The following is a 19,874-nucleotide window of genomic DNA, read 5'->3' as shown; positions in this document are numbered from 1 at the left end:
ACATTTTGCCGATTGGGCTGATTATGTTATAATCTCTGATCCGGATCCTGAGTATAGAGGTAAATGTTTATTTTAATTATTATATATCCCTATATTTTATATCCCTTTGTTTCTTTTGTTTTTCCGCCCTTATGGCCGAAATCAGAGACTTTTTAATAAAAAAAATTGAATCAATTAGAGAGTGTCATTAAAAACGACGAATAGCTTATATGATATACAATTAAAAGCACAAGAGTTATATCCACAATATTATAGTTTTAGATAAGTGTATTATTATTTTACTTTATTTTAATTATGAATTATAAATAATCTCTCCGCCAAATGTTAAATTTAGAAATATTTTGGAATATTTTTGTAGTGTCGTTATGGTACGGTACCATTGTTATGGTTACCATTTATTTTTAGTTAGAGGTGGTAGTTTTTATTAACCTTGAATAATAGTATATTTGAAAATCACTGTCCTTATTTCTCGTTTTGTACATTAATGATGAAATTTGTTATAATGATAATGTAAAATGTATATTTTGTTACTGTTTTTTTTTTTTTTTTTGTATACAATTATTTAGGTACTTCAAGAGTATTTTTGTTGTTGTTGTGGTTGACTTTTATGTTTATTAGCTAAATAATAATTTTCATTTAAAATTGTATTTATTTTTAATTGAATTAACATTTGAGTTATTATGTTCGTTTGTCATACATTCACATATGTTTTATTGTGGTAGTGGTGCTTTATTCTTTTGTTGTTCTTGTTGTTAATATTTCTTTCGGGTGGGTGGGTGCAATTTTCCATAATTGTTGTTTTTTTTAACTATATTCAAGAAAAGATAGTTTTTCTTGTTTAATTACAAAAAAATATATTTATATATGTATATTACTTTGTTATTGTTGTTGTATTGATAAATATGTTCTGTTACATTTCTTGAGTTCAGATTTTGCAAAAATATGTATTTCTTAGTAAAAATTATTTATTTGTTTATTTGAACGGCAATTTTTCTTTATTATCAGATTTTAAAACATAGACAAACTACATTTATGTATTTATTAAATATTGTTATTATTTTTTGTAATAATATATTTGTGTAATTTTGTTTTAAACAAATCCATAGAATGTTTTATTTGACTGAACATTAGTTTTATAACGTAGTGGTAAAAGGTCAATGTAGGTGACAGGCAGCAAAGGAAATAGAGGTTTAAGATTTTTTTTAAAGAAGTATGAAAGTTTAAATTCTTAAATGAAATATTGAAATACAGTCATAGTAATAGTCCTCGCAAAATAAACAATTCTTAGCGATTTTTTCAAGGGACTGTAACTTTTTTAATCGTTGGGTGCTTTCATAAAATATGTCTGATGTTTCCAAAGCATTTTCTTGACATTTTAGATTCGCTATAAAATTGTTGTATTGGAATACAATAACTACAAGGGTTTCGAAAATATTTCCTGTATTCCAAGGAATAAAAGGTACGGAATGTGGTTTTCATTAAAAAAATAAATTTTAAATATAATCTCCTTGTTTGTTTTATGTACTATGTGTAGTTTGTAAGAACAGGTCTTTAAGGCTTCGGCACCATTAATTTGATTTTTCCAAAATCATATGCAGACATTTCTAGTAAAAGAAAAAAGGGATTTTGTAGGTCGAGGATCTTCGTTTCTACAAGACAAATGGAATTGTATGGGAGTTGGACATTGTTGGGAAAAACTGTGGCCTATGTCACCTACACTGACCATTCATTATAGTAATAATGATTTGTTTTTATTATTATATATGTACTGTTTTGTTGTTGTTATTATTATTTCATAGATGAGGCACAAGTAGTACAATTAAGTTTCAGTTTTTTGTTTTATTTATGTAATAGCATTTGAAGTTAGTTTTTGTTTTTCTTCTGCTTCTTCTTCATTTGTTTGTCTTTTTTTTAAAGCAATTTAATTTTTATTAGAGATCCAACAAGCCCTTTAAATGAATATTTTAATTGGAATTAATTTGTTTTGCTACAATTAACCATAATTTTTCATTTCGGATAAACTTTGGCACTTTTTCTTAAATAGTTTGGTTTTAAATATTTTTTTTTTAAATTTTCTGTTAAGCTTTCCATAGAGTCTAGGTTGTCAAATAACAAAAATTAGAGCGATATTGAGTTTGTTGTAATTATAGATTTGAAAAGAACAAGGGTTATTTTTTGCTTAAATTTTTTGTTTTTTTCTTTCAACTATTAATTTATAGAAAGCTAAGATTTTAGGAAATTTCTCTAGTAGTTGTAGTAGTTAACCAAAAAAAATTTTAGGAATAGAAATGGTGGACAGTTAGTTAGTTTCTTGCAAAGTTGTAGTTGTTTTGTAGTAATCGTAGTAGTAGTAGTAATTGAACCTAATGAGCATTTTATTTGTTATACCTTGTAAGTAATTTTATTTTATATATATGTATATTACAAGAGCAAAAATCTTGTTTTTGTTAATCATATATAAACAAATTAATATCAAATATTTTATTTCTCTACATTACTTAAATATATATCTGGTAGATAATACATATGTTTTTGTTCTGTAATAGACACCAACAATAATTATAAAATAATTGTAAGTTTTTGGTTTGTTTTATTTCCTCTGTTACTCTTTAAATATAAAACAACTAATTGGATTTTCATTTGTTGATATGCATAAATAACAATAATACTATAAACTATAGCCAGAGAACACTTAAAACTTATAAAGTTTCTTTTTTCAGAAATATGGAGAAGATAGTCGAAGTTTTGGGAGTAATACATACGCTGAAAAGGGGAATCGGTAAGATCTTACATTTGTTTAAAACTAATTTCATTTCACTTTAATTCCATAGGATTTGGCCGTGCTTTGTGGAGAAATTAGTTGACACCTGGGGGTTTAAATTGTTTTACGCCGATAATGGGGAAACACATTATTAGGTCTGAAAGGACCACCAAGAAACGACAGTGGATCAAAAGTGGATAGAGCAGATATTGAGCAACGAGGTGAACAATCGAAATATAACCATTCAGATCAGTAAACTAAATTGAAGCTCTAAAATTAAATTTTATACGCCGTACAGACCCAAGGGATTCACGTTGCGTACAAAAGTGGTCTGACTCCATTTCCGGTTCCATTGAATGAGAGCTTTAAATTGTGTTAACATGACGAGTTCAATCAGATTTAAAAAAGAAGTACGTCTGTCTTCAGGTGCATATATAGGATTTTATTTCTGTATGAAAAAATATTAATTTCTGCATACGTCCCTGGTATAGTGTGCATAATAACTCTATCCGATTTGGTCCACATTTGTAACAAGTGATTATTGCAGAAATAAACGGAATAATGTAATGGAATACTGAGGAATATTGAAAAGCGCCAAGGATGTGAGTTTATAATAGATTTCAAATTTTTAGTTCCCAAAACTGAAAAGGTTAGAAAAGAACGAAGGATTACTTACAATAGGTGAGTCTACCAATAAAACTTCTAATAAATATAAAATCCATAACGAATCTTAATTTTGAGTTCTTTTTTCAGAATTTTCTCTCTCTTTTAATTGGAATGATAACAAGAATTTGGTCCTAAATATCACCTCCATATTTCATGAATGCTCCAAAGTGTTCCAACTTTAACAAATATCTCGGTATGTAATATGTGAATTAATTTTTACTTAAATAATTGTTTGTTGTCATTAATGCTGTCATTTTTGTTGTTTGTAGAAAAATGAAAATCAAAACAAAAAATCGCTGAGCTTTTTTTCTGTGTCACTTAACTAGCTTGGCGTTGTACTGTTGGAAATACACAAAAATAGCGGTTATTTTTACATCTTTGCAAACATAACATAAAGACACACACATGCATACATACCCTTAACACTACATCCATGTCCACTATTCCTTTCTTGTTTTTTAAGCTTATTCATGTACTTATCCTGTGTGTATATGTGTTAGAATCAATCACCTGATTGATTGGCTAGTAACTGCCAAGTCCGTACATATATGTTGCGTGTTATAAACAATTAACGCCATCCATACATTTCGGGTTACGGTGAATTGTCGTAACGTCAATTAATAGCATTACACTTATTACAATAATGATGACGTCGACTCTGAAGCTGACAACGACGCTGCTGGTGAACAGCCACTTTGCGGTGAACAGCGGTAGGAAATGAAATCACAATATTGTCGTTACCGTAATCGGTTTACCATCGGCATTAATTTGTACTTCCTTTTCCGTACGCACATTATTCGTAAAGCTCTGCAAACTGGGCGGTTTACTTAAATCGATCGGAGGTATATCCTCGTCGTAGTCTGCGGGCACATCACCCTCACCCTGTTCGTCGACATCGATTATCGAAGAGGGCTCCTCGAAGGTGTCGATGGGCTGGGTGGGTGCTGGGAAGTAGTGTGGCTGTTTCTTGGAAGAAGCTGGTCCTGGCATATATATGATACCATCATCGGTATCATCATCACCATCAAGCGATTTATTGTGATTATTGTTGGTGGCAACTAACTGCTGGTGGTGGTGGTGATGTGGATGATGGTGGTGATGCTGATGATGATGCGACTGCTGTGCGGAATGATGGGTGTGATGTGACGACATATCATTGGGATTACAGGCATAACTGGCGGCATATCCTGAACCATTCTGATACGGATTGGCGTTCTTAACATAGGAATTACGACAACTGCCGCCACAATTCATATGATTCTCAGGATCACCTCCGTTAGCACCATAACAATGACCCCTATGCACCGAACCAGATTCACCATATTTGTGCAGACTATGACCCACTGTACCGTGTACAGGTTGCCCACTGCCAGAGTGGGCAATTGACTGCTATATGTGTGAATGTGAACGTGCTATGGACAGTGAATAGGGGCTAATGTCCTTCTGAATTTGCATCGTATCGTAGATGGGAAATTCACAGCAGAGTATGAATTTCAATGCAGCGGGAACTTCGACATAGATGGCAGGTGGCACCGGTATCAGGGGTGAGGTGGATGCTTTATATTTACGATATTCAAGTTGACTGTAAAATTTTTAATTTGAAATTATTATTTTAATAATTACCAGGATTTAAAGAAAACATATTATAAATACATATATTTTTAAATTACTTTTTAAGATAAAAAACAATTTCAGTGCACGATAATTCTCGAATGGTGTAACCGATTTCCCCCAAAATTGCTCACCTTTATAGTTCTTCAAAACTTAAATGAAGTTTGAAGATGGGGAATCTCGGTCCACTCCTTTTTCCACCTCCCACACAAAATGGTCAACATTTTCCTGAAAATTTCCACTTTCTAGTACCTCGCCCACAAAGGGTCAATATTTTGGAAACAGGTAAATTTCATATGAAGCGAACGGAATATCCCATTTTACCGAAGAAAAATTGTGCATCGTAATAAATCCACCCTACATACATCAAGTTCGTTCAAGTGAAAATTGAATAATCGATTTAATTCATTCAAATATACGGTCTATAAAACTACCTCTTCTGGTACCTCCTTACAGAGGTCTACTCTTTGATAAAAAAACTTGTACCTTTTATACAACGAATAATAAAACCTGTGTATAATTCCATAGACCTCAGTAAAACATAGGCTGAGGGTCTATATCTGTCGGCAACCCCGATTGACACTTTTTTATATGTTTTTAATTAATTATTCATTATTTTTTTAATATCTACTTACTCTCGATATTTTTCATCAGCTGATCTTTCTCTCAAAGGTATTCCCGATAGAAATAGTATTATAAAAGTGGTGAAAATCGGTGAGGCTATTGCCACCCATTCATGGCCGGATATGACATTAAGTGAAATGGCAAATATACCCCACCAGATGACAACTTCGCCAAAATAGTTGGGGTGGCGTGACAAACGCCATAGACCTAAAAGAAAGAATAGAAAATTATTTGTTTCCAATTATTTTTTACAACCACATACAAGTATGTACTCTCTGTGTGTGTGTATGTTTCCTTACTTACCATCATTGCAAAATTTGCCCTGATTCGCCGGATCCTGGCGAAACGAGAATTTCTGCAAATCGGCATATGTCTCAGCCAGCAGACCAACAATGAACATACCCGTTCCAGCCGAATCCAAGGTTGTCATTGTTTTGGGTGCATTGGGCTGGGAATGGCGTGGTGAATTGATGATAATTACCGGCAGAGAGACTATGTAAACCCAAACAGCCTACACACGCACAAACATGGAGACAAAGGGGAAAAGAAAACATTTTCAATTAAGTTTCGTGTGATAATTACCAAATTGTCAAATATGTATGTCGTCGTTCTCGTTGTCCTTATCGAACAAACCTGAAATGTCCAAAAGACCGCATAGCGTATGATGTTTCTTCGTGTATCATCGAATTGTTTATCTCGTCCCAGTTTGACAATCCGATACAGCAGGTAACCAGATAGACGGGCGCCCCAAAGGCATACAAATAATGTGACCATCAATTGGCGGCTATCATAGGCCTGTAAATAAACGTTTAACAACATATTGGAGAAAGATGAGAAGGAGACGAGAAGAGAAGATAAACACACAAAATATTAAGTTTACACACAACCGTACACATGTTCGACATCAATATAAACAAATGAACAATGAACAATGAAAAACCACAATGATGACAAACATGTTTGCAAAACAATCCAATAACACAACCAACCGGGAGAGACGGCGAACCGACCGACAGATGTACAGTGGTCGGTATTGTTAATTTTAAAGGTAGGTGCATTTTTCGTAATTTTTTGAATTACTTTATATATAGTTGCTAAAACTAGCCGTATTTGAGTGAAATATTTGATTTCTAGGAATAAGACCTTGTTTTTTTCTTATAGTACCAAATTTAGTACCATTTAGTACACATAAGTACGAATTCAGTACAAATTCAGTATTCCAGCTCTATCGGTTCAACCATATCCAAATTGTACAAAATATTGTACCATTTGTACGGACACTACACAACTACCACGGAACTCTAACTTCCTGCGAACTTTTTATTCCAAGCCTGGGCAATATATCGTGATAGTTGCACCTTTTGCTCGATTAGAGGTCAACAGCACCTCTTCCTTACACTAACATATTTTCCGAATATTACTAATATTCAGTACAGTTCTTCTAATTAGTTGTCCATATTCTCTTCACCGACTTATAATTGTGGACAGTCCACTTCATCCCAATATTATTATCTGATCATCATCGAAAATTATAGGCGTTGTCCTTGACCATACTTGGATCCTCATGGAAAATTTCAAAGTGATCAGCGCTATATTTCCGCTCTATAGTGTTTTAATGAATACTAAAAATATCTGAATACGTAAGCACCTGTAAATATTTAAGCGAAACTCCCACATCCGAGTACATACGACAATATAATTGGTATAAATTTAAAGGTCAAATACTCGTCTTGGATAAACTATCAACTTCTCGGGTCTATGTCCTTCAGGGGTAAATATATACGTCATAGAAAACAATTTTTCTCATTCTTCACACAAAAGTCTGGGTCCATTTGAACCGCTAAATATTGAACGATCTTTATCAAAACAAGCATGCTTATTCTTTGGTCCATTCTCCATGTAAAAAATCGCGATGTTTGGACCATAATTGCGGCCTCTGGAGCGACCAGAAAATCAGAAAATCGATCTCTGCGAAAAACAATAAGGGTCTTCATTGGCCAGAACCCATCCTACATCCAAAAATTTCATAACTGTGGCCTGAATCGTGTTTACAAATTGTAATGGACAGACGGACGGACACAGATGTATTTTATCTTAAAAATATATTTTTTCTAATTTATATTTTATTTTTCATTCCAGGTTGTTCTGATTTGTGTATGCTCGAATTTCCCGTATGGTGACAATCGAAAACGATCTTCAAATAATTTGAAACAAGCTCGCCCCGCCGACAATTATTTCTTTTGGAATTATCCTGTTTTCTCAATCATAAAATTCTACAAGGAAGGATTGCAACACAATAAAGACCAAATAAGTCGCTTGAGGTGTTAAGAATAATATTTATTAAAATTTTATATTTTAAATGTTTTTATGTATATATTTTTTAAAAAGAATATTTAATAAAATTTAAAAAAAAAATTTGAAAAACAGTTTGTTTTTATTTACGGATACAACAAATACGGTAAGTATACATGGCCCTAAGCGTCTGACATATCTTATGTGATGACGTCACAATTTTTCGTTCCACCTGGTTTTGTGCATTTTTTGGACAAATTTCACAAAAATACCAGGGGCCCAGAATAAAATAGAAGGTCGCCCGCCAAAAATAAAAAAATTAGGAAAAATTGCATCTGGCAACGCCGTACAAAGAAATTACAAAAATTGTAGCATACTTTTAGGCGCTCGAATTTTTTTTTCGCGGGTAGGGTGTTGCCAGATCGAAATTTTTTCTGAATTTTTATTTTTTTTTTTTGGCGGGCACCTTGCTATTTTATTCTGAGCGCCTGGTATTTTTGTGAAATTTGCCCAAAAAAGCACATTTTTGTGATTTTTGTTTTTCAAATTCATTGGGAGCCAGGACAGACAGACACGTGACGTTAGTGTTTTACAATTGAATACTAAGAAACTAATATTGAGAACCCCCACTAACAGATTTGTTGACGTCCATAAATAAATAAAGACACATTTTTAGTATTTGTTTTTAGATTGGTTTATTTATTTGTTTTTTTTTTTTCAAAAAAAGTATCAATTTAGTATAAGGAAATTGATTTTAAAATCTTCAACGTAACTACCAAAGCAGTTACGTTGAAGAAAAAGGATTTTTATAAAAATCCAATATGACTGCTGCCTGTCGGTGTTGACGATAGATATATACCCTCAGCCTATGGTTTGTGTAGGTCTATGGAATTACACACAGATTTTATTATTCCTTGTATAAAAGGTATATGTTTTTTATCAAAGAGTTGACCATATGTGGAGAGGTACCAGAAAATGTTGCTTTATAGACCCCATTTTCGGTAAGTTTGGTAAAATATTACGATATTCAAACAATGTATCAATTCGGTTATTCATTTCGCTTCAGAATAAGTTTTTAATACCATCATTAGACATAATGCTGAGGGTATACGAGGGCAGTTCGGAAATTTCTTAGCCTGGCACAAAAAGCGCGGTATAAACAGAAAAAAAGTGAAGTGTTTCGGAAACTTCCATCTCTCTTAAACAATGAAAACACGCATTTCTAATTTTTCCATTGTAAAAATTGCGGATGCGTCTTTTTTTAACACATGTTGCTATATGAAGGAGTTGCCAGATCGAAACAAAATTTAACATGTGTTCATAACAGAGATGGAAGTTTTCAAAACACTTGAACTTTTTCTGTCTATACCGCGCTTTTTGCCCTCGTAAACATTGACCTACCCTGAACATTTTCTGGGAAGCAGATTTTTTCTAATCTGGTTTTCTGAAATAATATTTATCACACTAGAAGAACATGAAATGCCGAATTATAATAGCTACGTGGGTTAGAAAATACAATAACTGAGGCGGATCTTTTATATGGAGACTATGTCCAAACATGGACTTATATTGAATATTTTGGCAAATGTGTATTTCACTCTCCAAGAATTCAGAATGCCAAGTTACAGCTACCTCGGTGGGAAAATGTGACTAAAACCTTTAAGCCATACACACATCTTTCGGCAATCTAGGCCCATATTACCATATAGATGTCATAAATTACTTTGAAATGATCACTGCCCTTACAAGGCAAAATTCAAATAACAAAGATGTCATATCTATTTACGTGTGCTCGATTGACACAAATCAAATTTGCTTTTCATAGATTCTGATTTACATATAGCCCACATACCTAACATTGTCCGATTTCATATTAATTTTACATCAGAGGTCCTGTTATTCCCGGATTTTTTACATAGATTGCTTTATTTTTGTCTGATTTTCTGGTCGCTCCAGAGGCCACGATTATGGCCCAAAAATCGCGAATTTTTACATGGAGAAGGGAATCGGGCCAAAGAATAAGCATGCCTGTTTTGATAAAGATCGGTCATTATTTAACGGGCCAAATGGACCCTGACATTTGTGAGAAAATTTACAAAGTTTGTATTCTATAGCGTATAGATTTACTCTGAAGGGCATAGGCCCGAGAAGTTGATAGTATATCCAAAAGGAGTGGTTGACCTTTAAATTGATACCAATTATATTGTCGTATGTACTCGAATGTGGGAGTTACACTTAAATATTTACAGGTGGTTATGTTCATATATTATTTAGTATCCCATTATCAAACTAGACCTGGATCCTCATGAATCCAGGTATGGTCAAGCACATCGCCTATAATTTTCGATGATGATCAGATAATAATATTGGGATGAAGTGAACCGAAAACTTTTTTTAGGGTTGATCTATAAGCCACAATTATAAGCCGAACGTCACAATACAACCCACGGCAAAAGGAATATGGATAAGTAATTAGAAGGACAGTACTGAATATTAGTAATATTCGGAAAATATGTCAGTGTAAGGGAAGAGGTGCTGTTGACCTCTAATAGGACAAGAGGTTGCAACTACCACGAAATATTGCCCAGGCTCGGAATAAAAATCCGCATAAATTTATAGTTGCGTGGTAGTATGGTCGGCCCGTCCTACTAGACTGCTTCGCTCACTGTGTTTAAAATGTTTTTATTCAGGAACCGTACAAATGGGTAGCTTCTTAAAAATGTAATTCCAACGACCGTGGCTTTTATAAATATATTTTTAAAGATCAAACACAAGGATGGATTTTTTTAAATATGTTTTCGTTTAACAATTACAGACGTAGACTTTTTAGAATATTTTTTTCAAGGTATTTATATACGAATTTTTTTTAAGACTAATCATAAATAAAAAACATCAGAATTGTATGCAAAAAATATTTACCCAAAATTAATATATGCCGATCACTGTATGACACAATGGCACTTCGAAAAGTTGAAACGTTATTCCAACATATACATAAGGGCCATATCCGTTTGTCTGTCCATCCATTTGCTGTTTTTGTTTTTATTTTTTTTTGTTCATTTACAGTTTATGGACATAAGAACCATCAACATGCCCCACCCACACCTTTCTCTCCATTCACCTTCTTTCCATTATCACCATTAGTACATTTACGTTAATGGCGGTGTTCTTGTGTCTGTGTCCGGAAAGTGTCGTCCACTCATGTGTATATCATCTACACAGCTGGCATGTGTTCTGGCCATGTTTGGTGTATCTCACTTTGTGTGTGTTAATTTGTGGTCAATGGACATATGTATATTTTATGTGGCCACATATATACATACGTATATATATATGGGTCATTACATGATGTATTTTATACAACAATGGTAAGATATTATGTTTCAGGTGGTAGTGGAGTCCCAAAATTATCAAATACTGAAATTTATTGATTGATCAATTAGAATTTAATGTGCAATTCATTTGTTTGCCTTAGCCTGCTGTTAAATTGTAAATGACCATAAAAGCATTGGGTTGCGTATGATAAATACATTATTAATGTCTGGTAATACTCATACGCCCAGAGTACTTAGACTTGTGTTGAACAGCAGTGATGAGTGTGAGTTGTTGCAGTTGTTGTTCGTTTGATATGCAAATGTCAAAGCTTTTAATTTTATGGTTTTTCATATTCGAATGTGGTATTCCATAAATATTTGTGACGCACAAAGTTATCGTTTTCGTGTCTTGTTATTGAAGTTGGATTTTTTGGTAAGGTGGTCGACATAAATATTGATGTACTGATGGATATTAAAATAGTCATATCTATGGGGAAAATATCAATATTGGAGTGATAAATAAAATAAATAAAATGACATGAAAATACAAATTTATGATTTTAGTACCTATTCGAATTTTTCCGAGCCATTTTTATTACAAATTTAATATACCCTCCATGCTATCATGTGTGGGAAATCGTTTTTTTTTCAGTAGTTTTAAAGAATTTCTTTGAACCCTAAATTACTGAACATGACAAATTGGATTCTTTGACTTCCTGTGAACTGAAAATTATGTGTCAGATATGTTATACCTTACCATTTTTATTACAAATTTAATATACCCTCCATGCTATCATGTGTGGGAAATCGTTTTTTTTTCAGTAGTTTTAAAGAATTTATTTGAACCCTAAATTACTGAACATGACAATTTGGATTCTTTGACTTCCTGTGAACTGAAAATTATGTGTCAGATATGTTATACCTTACCTAAATGTTTAAACTATGGAAACATCGGTTTCCAGAGAAAGTTAGAATTGGTGAAAACTATTGACAAATGTACAAAACATTTTGAGACTATTCACGTATCGTACACAAATATGTTGTCAGGGTATTATAGCTTTGTGCAGCCCCAAGAGTTTGTAACACCGCGAAATTTTGGTCCTAGACCCACCTTTAAGTATACCAATCGTGTTGATCTAGACATGTGTGTCCGTCCGTCTATCTATTATAATTTGTAAACACGATACAGGCCACAGTTATGGACCAATCTTCACGAAATTTTGCATGTAGGATGGGTTCCTGCCAGTGAAGACCCCTATTGTTTTTGATTGGTTAATATTTGAGGGATGAAATGAAAAAGAGGCCGCAATTATGACCCAAACATCGTGAGTTTTTACATGAAGAAGTGGTTCGGGCCAATGAATAAGTTTGCATGATTTGATAAAAATCGGTCAAGCGTGTCAAATTGACCCCCACTTTTGTGTGAAAAATTACAAAATTTGTATTCTATGGCGTATATATTTATTCCTGAAGGACAAAGACCCGAGAATTTGATAGTATATCCAAGAGGAGTGGCTTATCTTTGAATTTATACCAATTACATTGTCTTATGTACTCGGATGTGGGAGTTACACCTAAATATTTACAGGTGCTTACGTATTCAGATATTATTTATTAACCCATTACCACTCTGGAGGGCGGAAATATAACGCTGATCGATTTGAAATTTTTCACGGGGTTCAGAGAGGTCAAGGACAGCGCTTATAATTTTCGGTGATGATCAGATAATAATTTTGGGATGAAGTGGACCGAAAACTTTTTTGTAATTTTTAGAATCCATCTATAGACCACAGTTATTAGCAGAGCATCACCATACAATCCAAGCTGAAAGCAATCTGGACAAGTAATTAGAAGGGCTGTACTGAACATTAGTAATATTGGGAAAGATTTTGTCAGTGTATGGAAGAAGTGCTGTTAACCGGGCCGACCGTATGGTCGGCGCCGTCCGACTATACTGCTCCGCCCACTGGTTATTTTTTTTACCCTACACAACTATGTTGTCATGGTATTATAGCTTTGTGCAGCCCCATGAGCTTGTAACACCGCGATATCTCGACTAGCTGTGTTGATCTAGACAAGTGTGTTCGTCCGCCCGTCCGTCTGTCCATTATAATTTATAAACACAATACAAACCACAGTTACGGACCAATCTTTACGAAATTTTGCATGCAGGATGGTATGTAGGACAGCGCCTATAATTTTCGGTGATGATCAGATAATACTTTTGGGATGAAATGGACTGAAAACTTATTTTTTGTGTTAATTCGAGTCGATCTATAGGCCACAATTGAAAGCCGAACATCACAACACAACCCACGGTGAAAAGAATCTGAACAAGTAATTAGAAGGGCTGTACTGAATATTAGTAATATTTGTTGACCTCTAGTCGGCACAACAGGGTTCAAAGTTAGATTTTCGTGGAAGTTGTGTAGGGTATCATATGATCGGCCCGTCCGACTATACTACTCCGCTCACTGGTTTAATTTGTTATAATTTGCTTGTAGTATATTGCGGCATATGTTCAATGGCCCATATAGATATCTATGACCACATCCATTAGTTTTTAGGCATATGGTTTGTAAAAACACACTCAATTTTATATTGCCTTATAGCTTGTTTCTTTGGAAGATAGAGGAAGAGGCGGTTTACTATTTTCACAGTTGAAATAACAACAAAAGTATATATAGTTTGAGAAAATAAATATTATAACAATAATCATTATGACAATGGAACAAACAAGAAAATATTAAATCATGTTCAGTACTAAAGTGAAAATAAAACAAACAAAATATTATTTGATATCTATTCTATATGAATTTTCTTTGTTAGGATTTTCAGTTTTTGATTATTTTCAATAGTGGCCAACCAAGCTGGTTTCATTGCTGGCCAATATTATCAAAGAGCAAACCACAACACAACAATAACCAATTTTTAAAATCAAAGCATACACTGCACTACGCCTCCCCCCATGGCATTTCGATATTGCGTGTGGACCATGGTCCGCTACAAGGGCATTTTTAATAACTACCCCTTTAAATTGTATAATTGATTTGTTGTTGTTTTATATATATTGTTTATATGTTTTAGTATTCCTCTTCTACATTGCAATTAAAATAGCAAGAGAAAAACAAAGCCGGTAGCTGTAGTAACTACAAAGAAATCAAATGGCTTCTTTTAAAGTTAATTGCAGCAGTAAACCTTAGAATGCCTTGAGGAAAATAACAAAGAGAACAAATAACTTGACCGGACATTTTGTGAGAAGGAAGTGGAAAACATAAAACAATTACAATGAAAATTAATGAAAAATTCCTATGAAATGTGAAAATATGAATGAATATTTACGTAGGAAAGTGTGAGGGATAATTTGAAATAATTATGAGCAACAATTTTAATTTTGTTTTTATTAAATAACCCAGGTTTTTTTTTGGTTCCTGGAAAAATGGACCTACAAGGAAAATTCATTCTGTAAAGTACGGGTTGACAAATGCAGCCACTTCTTTGAAAAATAATTGGATAAAACCATGATAATACCTAAAAAGAGAGCGGGGCCTTCTATAGGGGTAGTGTCAAAATTTAAATTTATCTCGTTTCTGAACATTTACCGAAAAAAGTTTTTACCCACAGACAGTTTGGTTTTAAAATGAAATTATCAAAATATGGATCATAAGAACGGGACGTATATATGTGAGTTATGCCAAACCCCAAACCTATATTGGTTATGTACAAATATGTTTTTCATCTGCTATCTATATCTTCTATATCTACACTAATAAAAGAGTAAAGTGATTGGCTGACTGATTGACTGACTTAACGATTCATCAATGCCTCGACGCAACGGCTAAAGCTACAATCTTGAAATTTTGGTCAATCTTGATCAAGATGTGCCAGATAAGGCTGCGTTTTAGGAAATTCGAACTAGAACGGCACGAAAAGTACTAAAAATGACAAAATGTGATAACATTTGTATTTAGCGAACCGGTAGAGCCACAACTCTAATATTTGAAATGAGGATCACTGATGCAGTGTAGAATAGATATAGCAAAGGATTCGAACATTCGAACTATATGTATCCGAAAAGTACTAACATGTACTAAATTTGGTAATATTTCGTACCATGTGAATGGATAAAGCTAAAAACTTGCAATTTGGAATGCAAATGCGAATAAAGGTTGAGAAGTAGTTTCGATATAAGTAGGTGGTTTTAAAATCGTATACTCATGTACACGAAATGTACTAAACTGTACTAAATTTGGTACAATTTGATTTTGGAGAAACTGATGGAGCTGGAATGTGTGTACGAAAGGTACTAAATGTTACTATATTTGTTACAATTTGAATTTGGGTGAACATATATAGAGCTGGAATCCTGACATTTGGCGTAAGGATCGGTGTTGATGATATATGTAGGAAATTTCGGAAATTCGTACTAAGGTGTACTAAATGGTACCAAATGTGAATTTTGGTGAACTGATAGAGCTGGAATATTGACATTTGAAGTTAAGATCACTGTTGGGTTGTAGAATTGATCTATGCAGGAAGTTTTGGAAATTGGTACTACATTTGCTACAATTTACATTTTGGGCAAACCGATAGATCTAGGATCCTCAAATTTGCAGTTAGGATGATTTTTGGGGTGTAGGATTGGGATATGTAGATAGATCTGGGATCCTCAAATATGTAGTTAGGATGATTGTTGGGGTGTAGGATTGGGATTTGTTGAAAGTTTTGGAAATTTGTACTAATGTATACTAAATGTTACAAAATTTGGATTTGGATGTACCGATAGAGCTGGAACTCTCAAATTCGGTGTTAGGATCATTGGTGGAGTGTATGATAGGAGTATGTAGGACGTTTTAGAAATTCGTACTAAAGTGTACTAAATGGCATCAAATGTGAATGTGGGTGAACCAAATTTTTTGTGAAATTTGTAGTTAGGATCTCTGTTGGGGTGTAGGTTTGAACTATGAAACTCATATTAATGTGTTCTAAATTGTACTAAATTTGGTACAATAATTATTGTTGTAAGCGATCGGGCTGGAATCGTGAAATTGGGAAATATGACTTCTACTGGATTTATATAAATTTGTACTAAATGGTACAAAATTTAGTGACATTAAGATTTGGTTGAACCTAGAGACCTCGAATTAAGAAATTTTGAATTATTTGTGAAATGGCAACTCTCAATAATGTGAACTAAATAATGTCGGTGTAGTTCATATTTTCGAATTTGTTCAATTTTCGATTCTACAGGCTTTTTACCGCTAATTCCCTGTTCAATACTTTAATGTCAGTTTGAGTGTTTACATTATCGAGAGTTCACTGTAAGTACTACAAGAGTACGAAAGGTAATAAATGCTACGAAATTTAGTTTCTTTTGCTGAGAAAATAACAAAGGAACTAAATGGCACTAAAATTCTAATTATGATCAATATTGGTATGCATGTTGATTAGCTCTTCTAACATAAAGACCTTTAATGGTTTAATGGTTGCAAAATATACATACACCTGTTATTGTCCTTGAAAAATATTAATTTAAAAAATCATGACTGTCATGTTCCCTAAAAAAAATTTAAGTCAAGCCAGTCATGATTTCTAATACATATCTTAAAATCAAAGCCTCTTATGGTGTTGAAAAAATATTGTTTAAGAATCCCCGCCTTTAGTGGTTAACCCTTTCAGTGTCAAAAATTTTTTTTCGGATTAAAAATCTAAAGTTTGTATTTAAAATCATATAAAGGGATATAGTTTAGAAAAAAAAATAGCAATTGTCATTTTTGTTTTTTCTGAAAGACAGGAAAAAAGAAAAGAAATCAATAGTAACGATACATAGGATAACCGAAAAAAGCAAAGAAAGAGAGTACTTTTAAATATCGAATATATTCGACAAAAACACTGAAAGGGTTAAGATTCTTGCACAAATATTTTTGTAATACATATACAACCTTCACAAAGGTATCTTTTTAAAAATATCTGCCTAGAAAAAATATTATTTGAAATAATGTTAGTAATGAAAATTTAAAAAAAAATTTAAACGTCTTAGGTAGCTTATATAGTCCTTGAAAGTAATATTGTTTAATAATATCCTGGCCTATTATTATGCCAATTTTTGGTATGCCATACGTGTGTGATTGTCAATCGTCTGCGTATTCAAAGTTAAATAACTTTTTTGATTTGTTTTCATTTGTCCTACTATGAATCATTTATTTATTTATGATTTGTTATTGTCCGTCTATATGGCTGTCTATATTTATTTCATCAACATGGACTGAGTGACGTTGACTGGCAGCTAATAAACACACACACGACTGCCGGCCACCACCTACCCAATTTGTGACTGGCCATGCAATCAATAATTACAAATCACAAAAAAAAACAAAAAAAAAACAGAAAAGAAAATAAAAACAATTCTATTTTTATTCCAATGATAAACAAATATGAAAATATTTTCAAAATTTCCCACGAATTGTTGTCGTTGATTGATGTGAATTGATATGTGGAATTGGAAATTTATTAAATTTAAGTTATTTGAGCTTGCTTGGCACTAAAATTCAAGCAAAATGCTTTGTACAAAAAAATCAATTAAATTCTATCACTTTGCCATTGGATAACTCAGAGGAAGATAAATGTTGATTTTAATTTTAAAACAAAATACATTTTTTATTTTCAATCATGTTTTTTTAATTTTCACTGTGCCAAAAACAGCAACCAATGTACACATGTACTCTTGTATATATATGTGTGTGTAGATTGCTCTATATTATTTATATTGTCTATTTTTATTTCATCAGCAATTTAATGCCACAATGCTACAATGATGAATGCTGTTAAATAGCTCCAATGGCAACAATAGCAAACCCCAGTTTCCACTGAAACCATTATAAATTCGAATCCGAAGTTTTTTTATTTTTATTTTTATTTTCATGAGTGACACAAACATTAAAAGATTTTCCATTAGTCTATGAAAGTTTGTGTTTCTCTTGAAGGGAGATTTTAAACGAAATTTAGAAAAACAATTGAATTTTGGTGTTCTATTAAATTTTGCACAATATTTTATTTGGAGATAATTGAAAAATTTAATATGTGTGATGGACAAGATTTCAAATGAAAAAAAGAACAACAATCTTGATATTCTTAAAATTTTGTGAACGAAATTAAATAATATCAAAGAAGTATAAATTAGTTGAATATAGGCCAGGGCTACAGTTTTTATATTCTTAGCCAAATTAGAGCCGCTTGGTTTTTAAAATGCCTAAAATGGGACAGAATAGCCACTTCGTTTCACAAATACGTCTAAGATCTTCTACATACTTTAAGTAGGGCGGAATTGTATAGGGTATTGTATTAAATATTTTCTGTCAGAAGGTTTTTTACCCATCAAGATCCCGAATTAAATACTTGGTTCTGAAAATGCTCCTAGGACCTTCAAAATACCTTAAATGGGACAGTGTCATTAGGAAGATGCTATACCCAAATGTGGATCGACTACCAAAATATGGTTTAAAAACTCTACGCCTATTGAAAAAGCATTCAGAAAATCGTTCTGTAGTGTCCTAAAAATAATATTAAAAACCCCACTTTTGTCGAGTCATTTAAAAACATTGTTTCAAAATCAACAACTATAAAGACCTCGAGAAAATATTATTTAACCTTGTAGAGTCCTCAAAAAATATTACTGAAAACGCGATTTATGGGGTCTATCAAAATATTTAAAACCAGTGATCGGAGTATTATAGTCGGAGGGGGCCGACCATACGATACCCTACACAACTACCACGGAACTCTAACTTTCTGTGGATTTTTATTCCGAGCCTAGGCAATATTTCGTTATAGTTGCACCCTCTTACCCGATTAGAGGTCAACAGCACCTCTCCCTTACACTGACATATTTTCCGAATATTATTTATATTCAGTACAGTAATTACTTGTCCATATTCCCTTCACCGTGGGTTGTGTTGTGATGTTTTGCATATAATCGTGGCCTATAGATTGACTCAAAAAACACACACACAAAATTCAATTTTCGGTCCACTTCATCCCAAAATTATTATCTGATCATCACCGAAAATTACAGATGTTGTCCTTGACCATAACTGGATCCTCATGGAACATCAGCGCTATATTTCCGCCCTCCACATTGGAGTACATACGGCAATATAATTGGTATTAATTTAAAGGCCAACCACTCCTTTTGGATATACACTTCTCGGATCTATGTCCTTCAGGAGTAAATATATTCCCTATAGAATACAAATTTTGTCATTTTTTCACACAAAAGTCAGAGTCCATTTGACCCGCTAAATATTGGCCGATCTTTATTAAAACAGCCATAGCTACTCTTTGGCCCAATCATCTTCTCCATGTTAAAAATCGCGATTTTTGGGCCATAATTGCAGCCTCTGGAGCGACCAGAAAAACCGGCAAAAAATAAGTATTTGGTCCATTTCATGCCCTAAATATTAACCGATCTTTACCAAAAACAATAGGGGCCTTCTTTGGGCAGAACCCATCCTACATGAAAAATTTCGTGAAGATTGCTCCGTAACTGTGGCCTGTATAATGAATAGACGGACAGACACACATGTCTACATCGACTCAGCTAGTAGAGA

General features: G+C 33.1%; 1 protein-coding gene across 1 annotated transcript in view; it reads right to left on the bottom strand.

Annotated features, from left to right (window-relative positions):
- Window positions 1-4,136: 4,136 nt before the first annotated feature.
- The window catches only part of LOC133334640 (uncharacterized), a 32,192-nt gene continuing 16,454 nt past the window's right edge, over window positions 4,137-19,874 (bottom strand). Inside the window, 5 exon segments of the mRNA XM_061542953.1 lie at window positions 4,137-4,449; window positions 4,588-5,009; window positions 5,674-5,869; window positions 5,966-6,173; window positions 6,296-6,457. Of these exon segments, the coding sequence (XP_061398937.1) occupies window positions 4,151-4,449; window positions 4,588-5,009; window positions 5,674-5,869; window positions 5,966-6,173; window positions 6,296-6,457 (1,287 nt within the window). The 3' untranslated portion in view covers window positions 4,137-4,150.

This window comes from Musca vetustissima, unplaced genomic scaffold (genome assembly GCF_032173495.1).
Source record: "Musca vetustissima isolate MV318-11 ecotype Yass unplaced genomic scaffold, APGP_CSIRO_Mvet_v1 utg2180, whole genome shotgun sequence".
Lineage (NCBI taxonomy): Eukaryota > Metazoa > Arthropoda > Insecta > Diptera > Muscidae > Musca > Musca vetustissima.
This window is presented reverse-complemented; position numbering and strand designations above follow the sequence as displayed.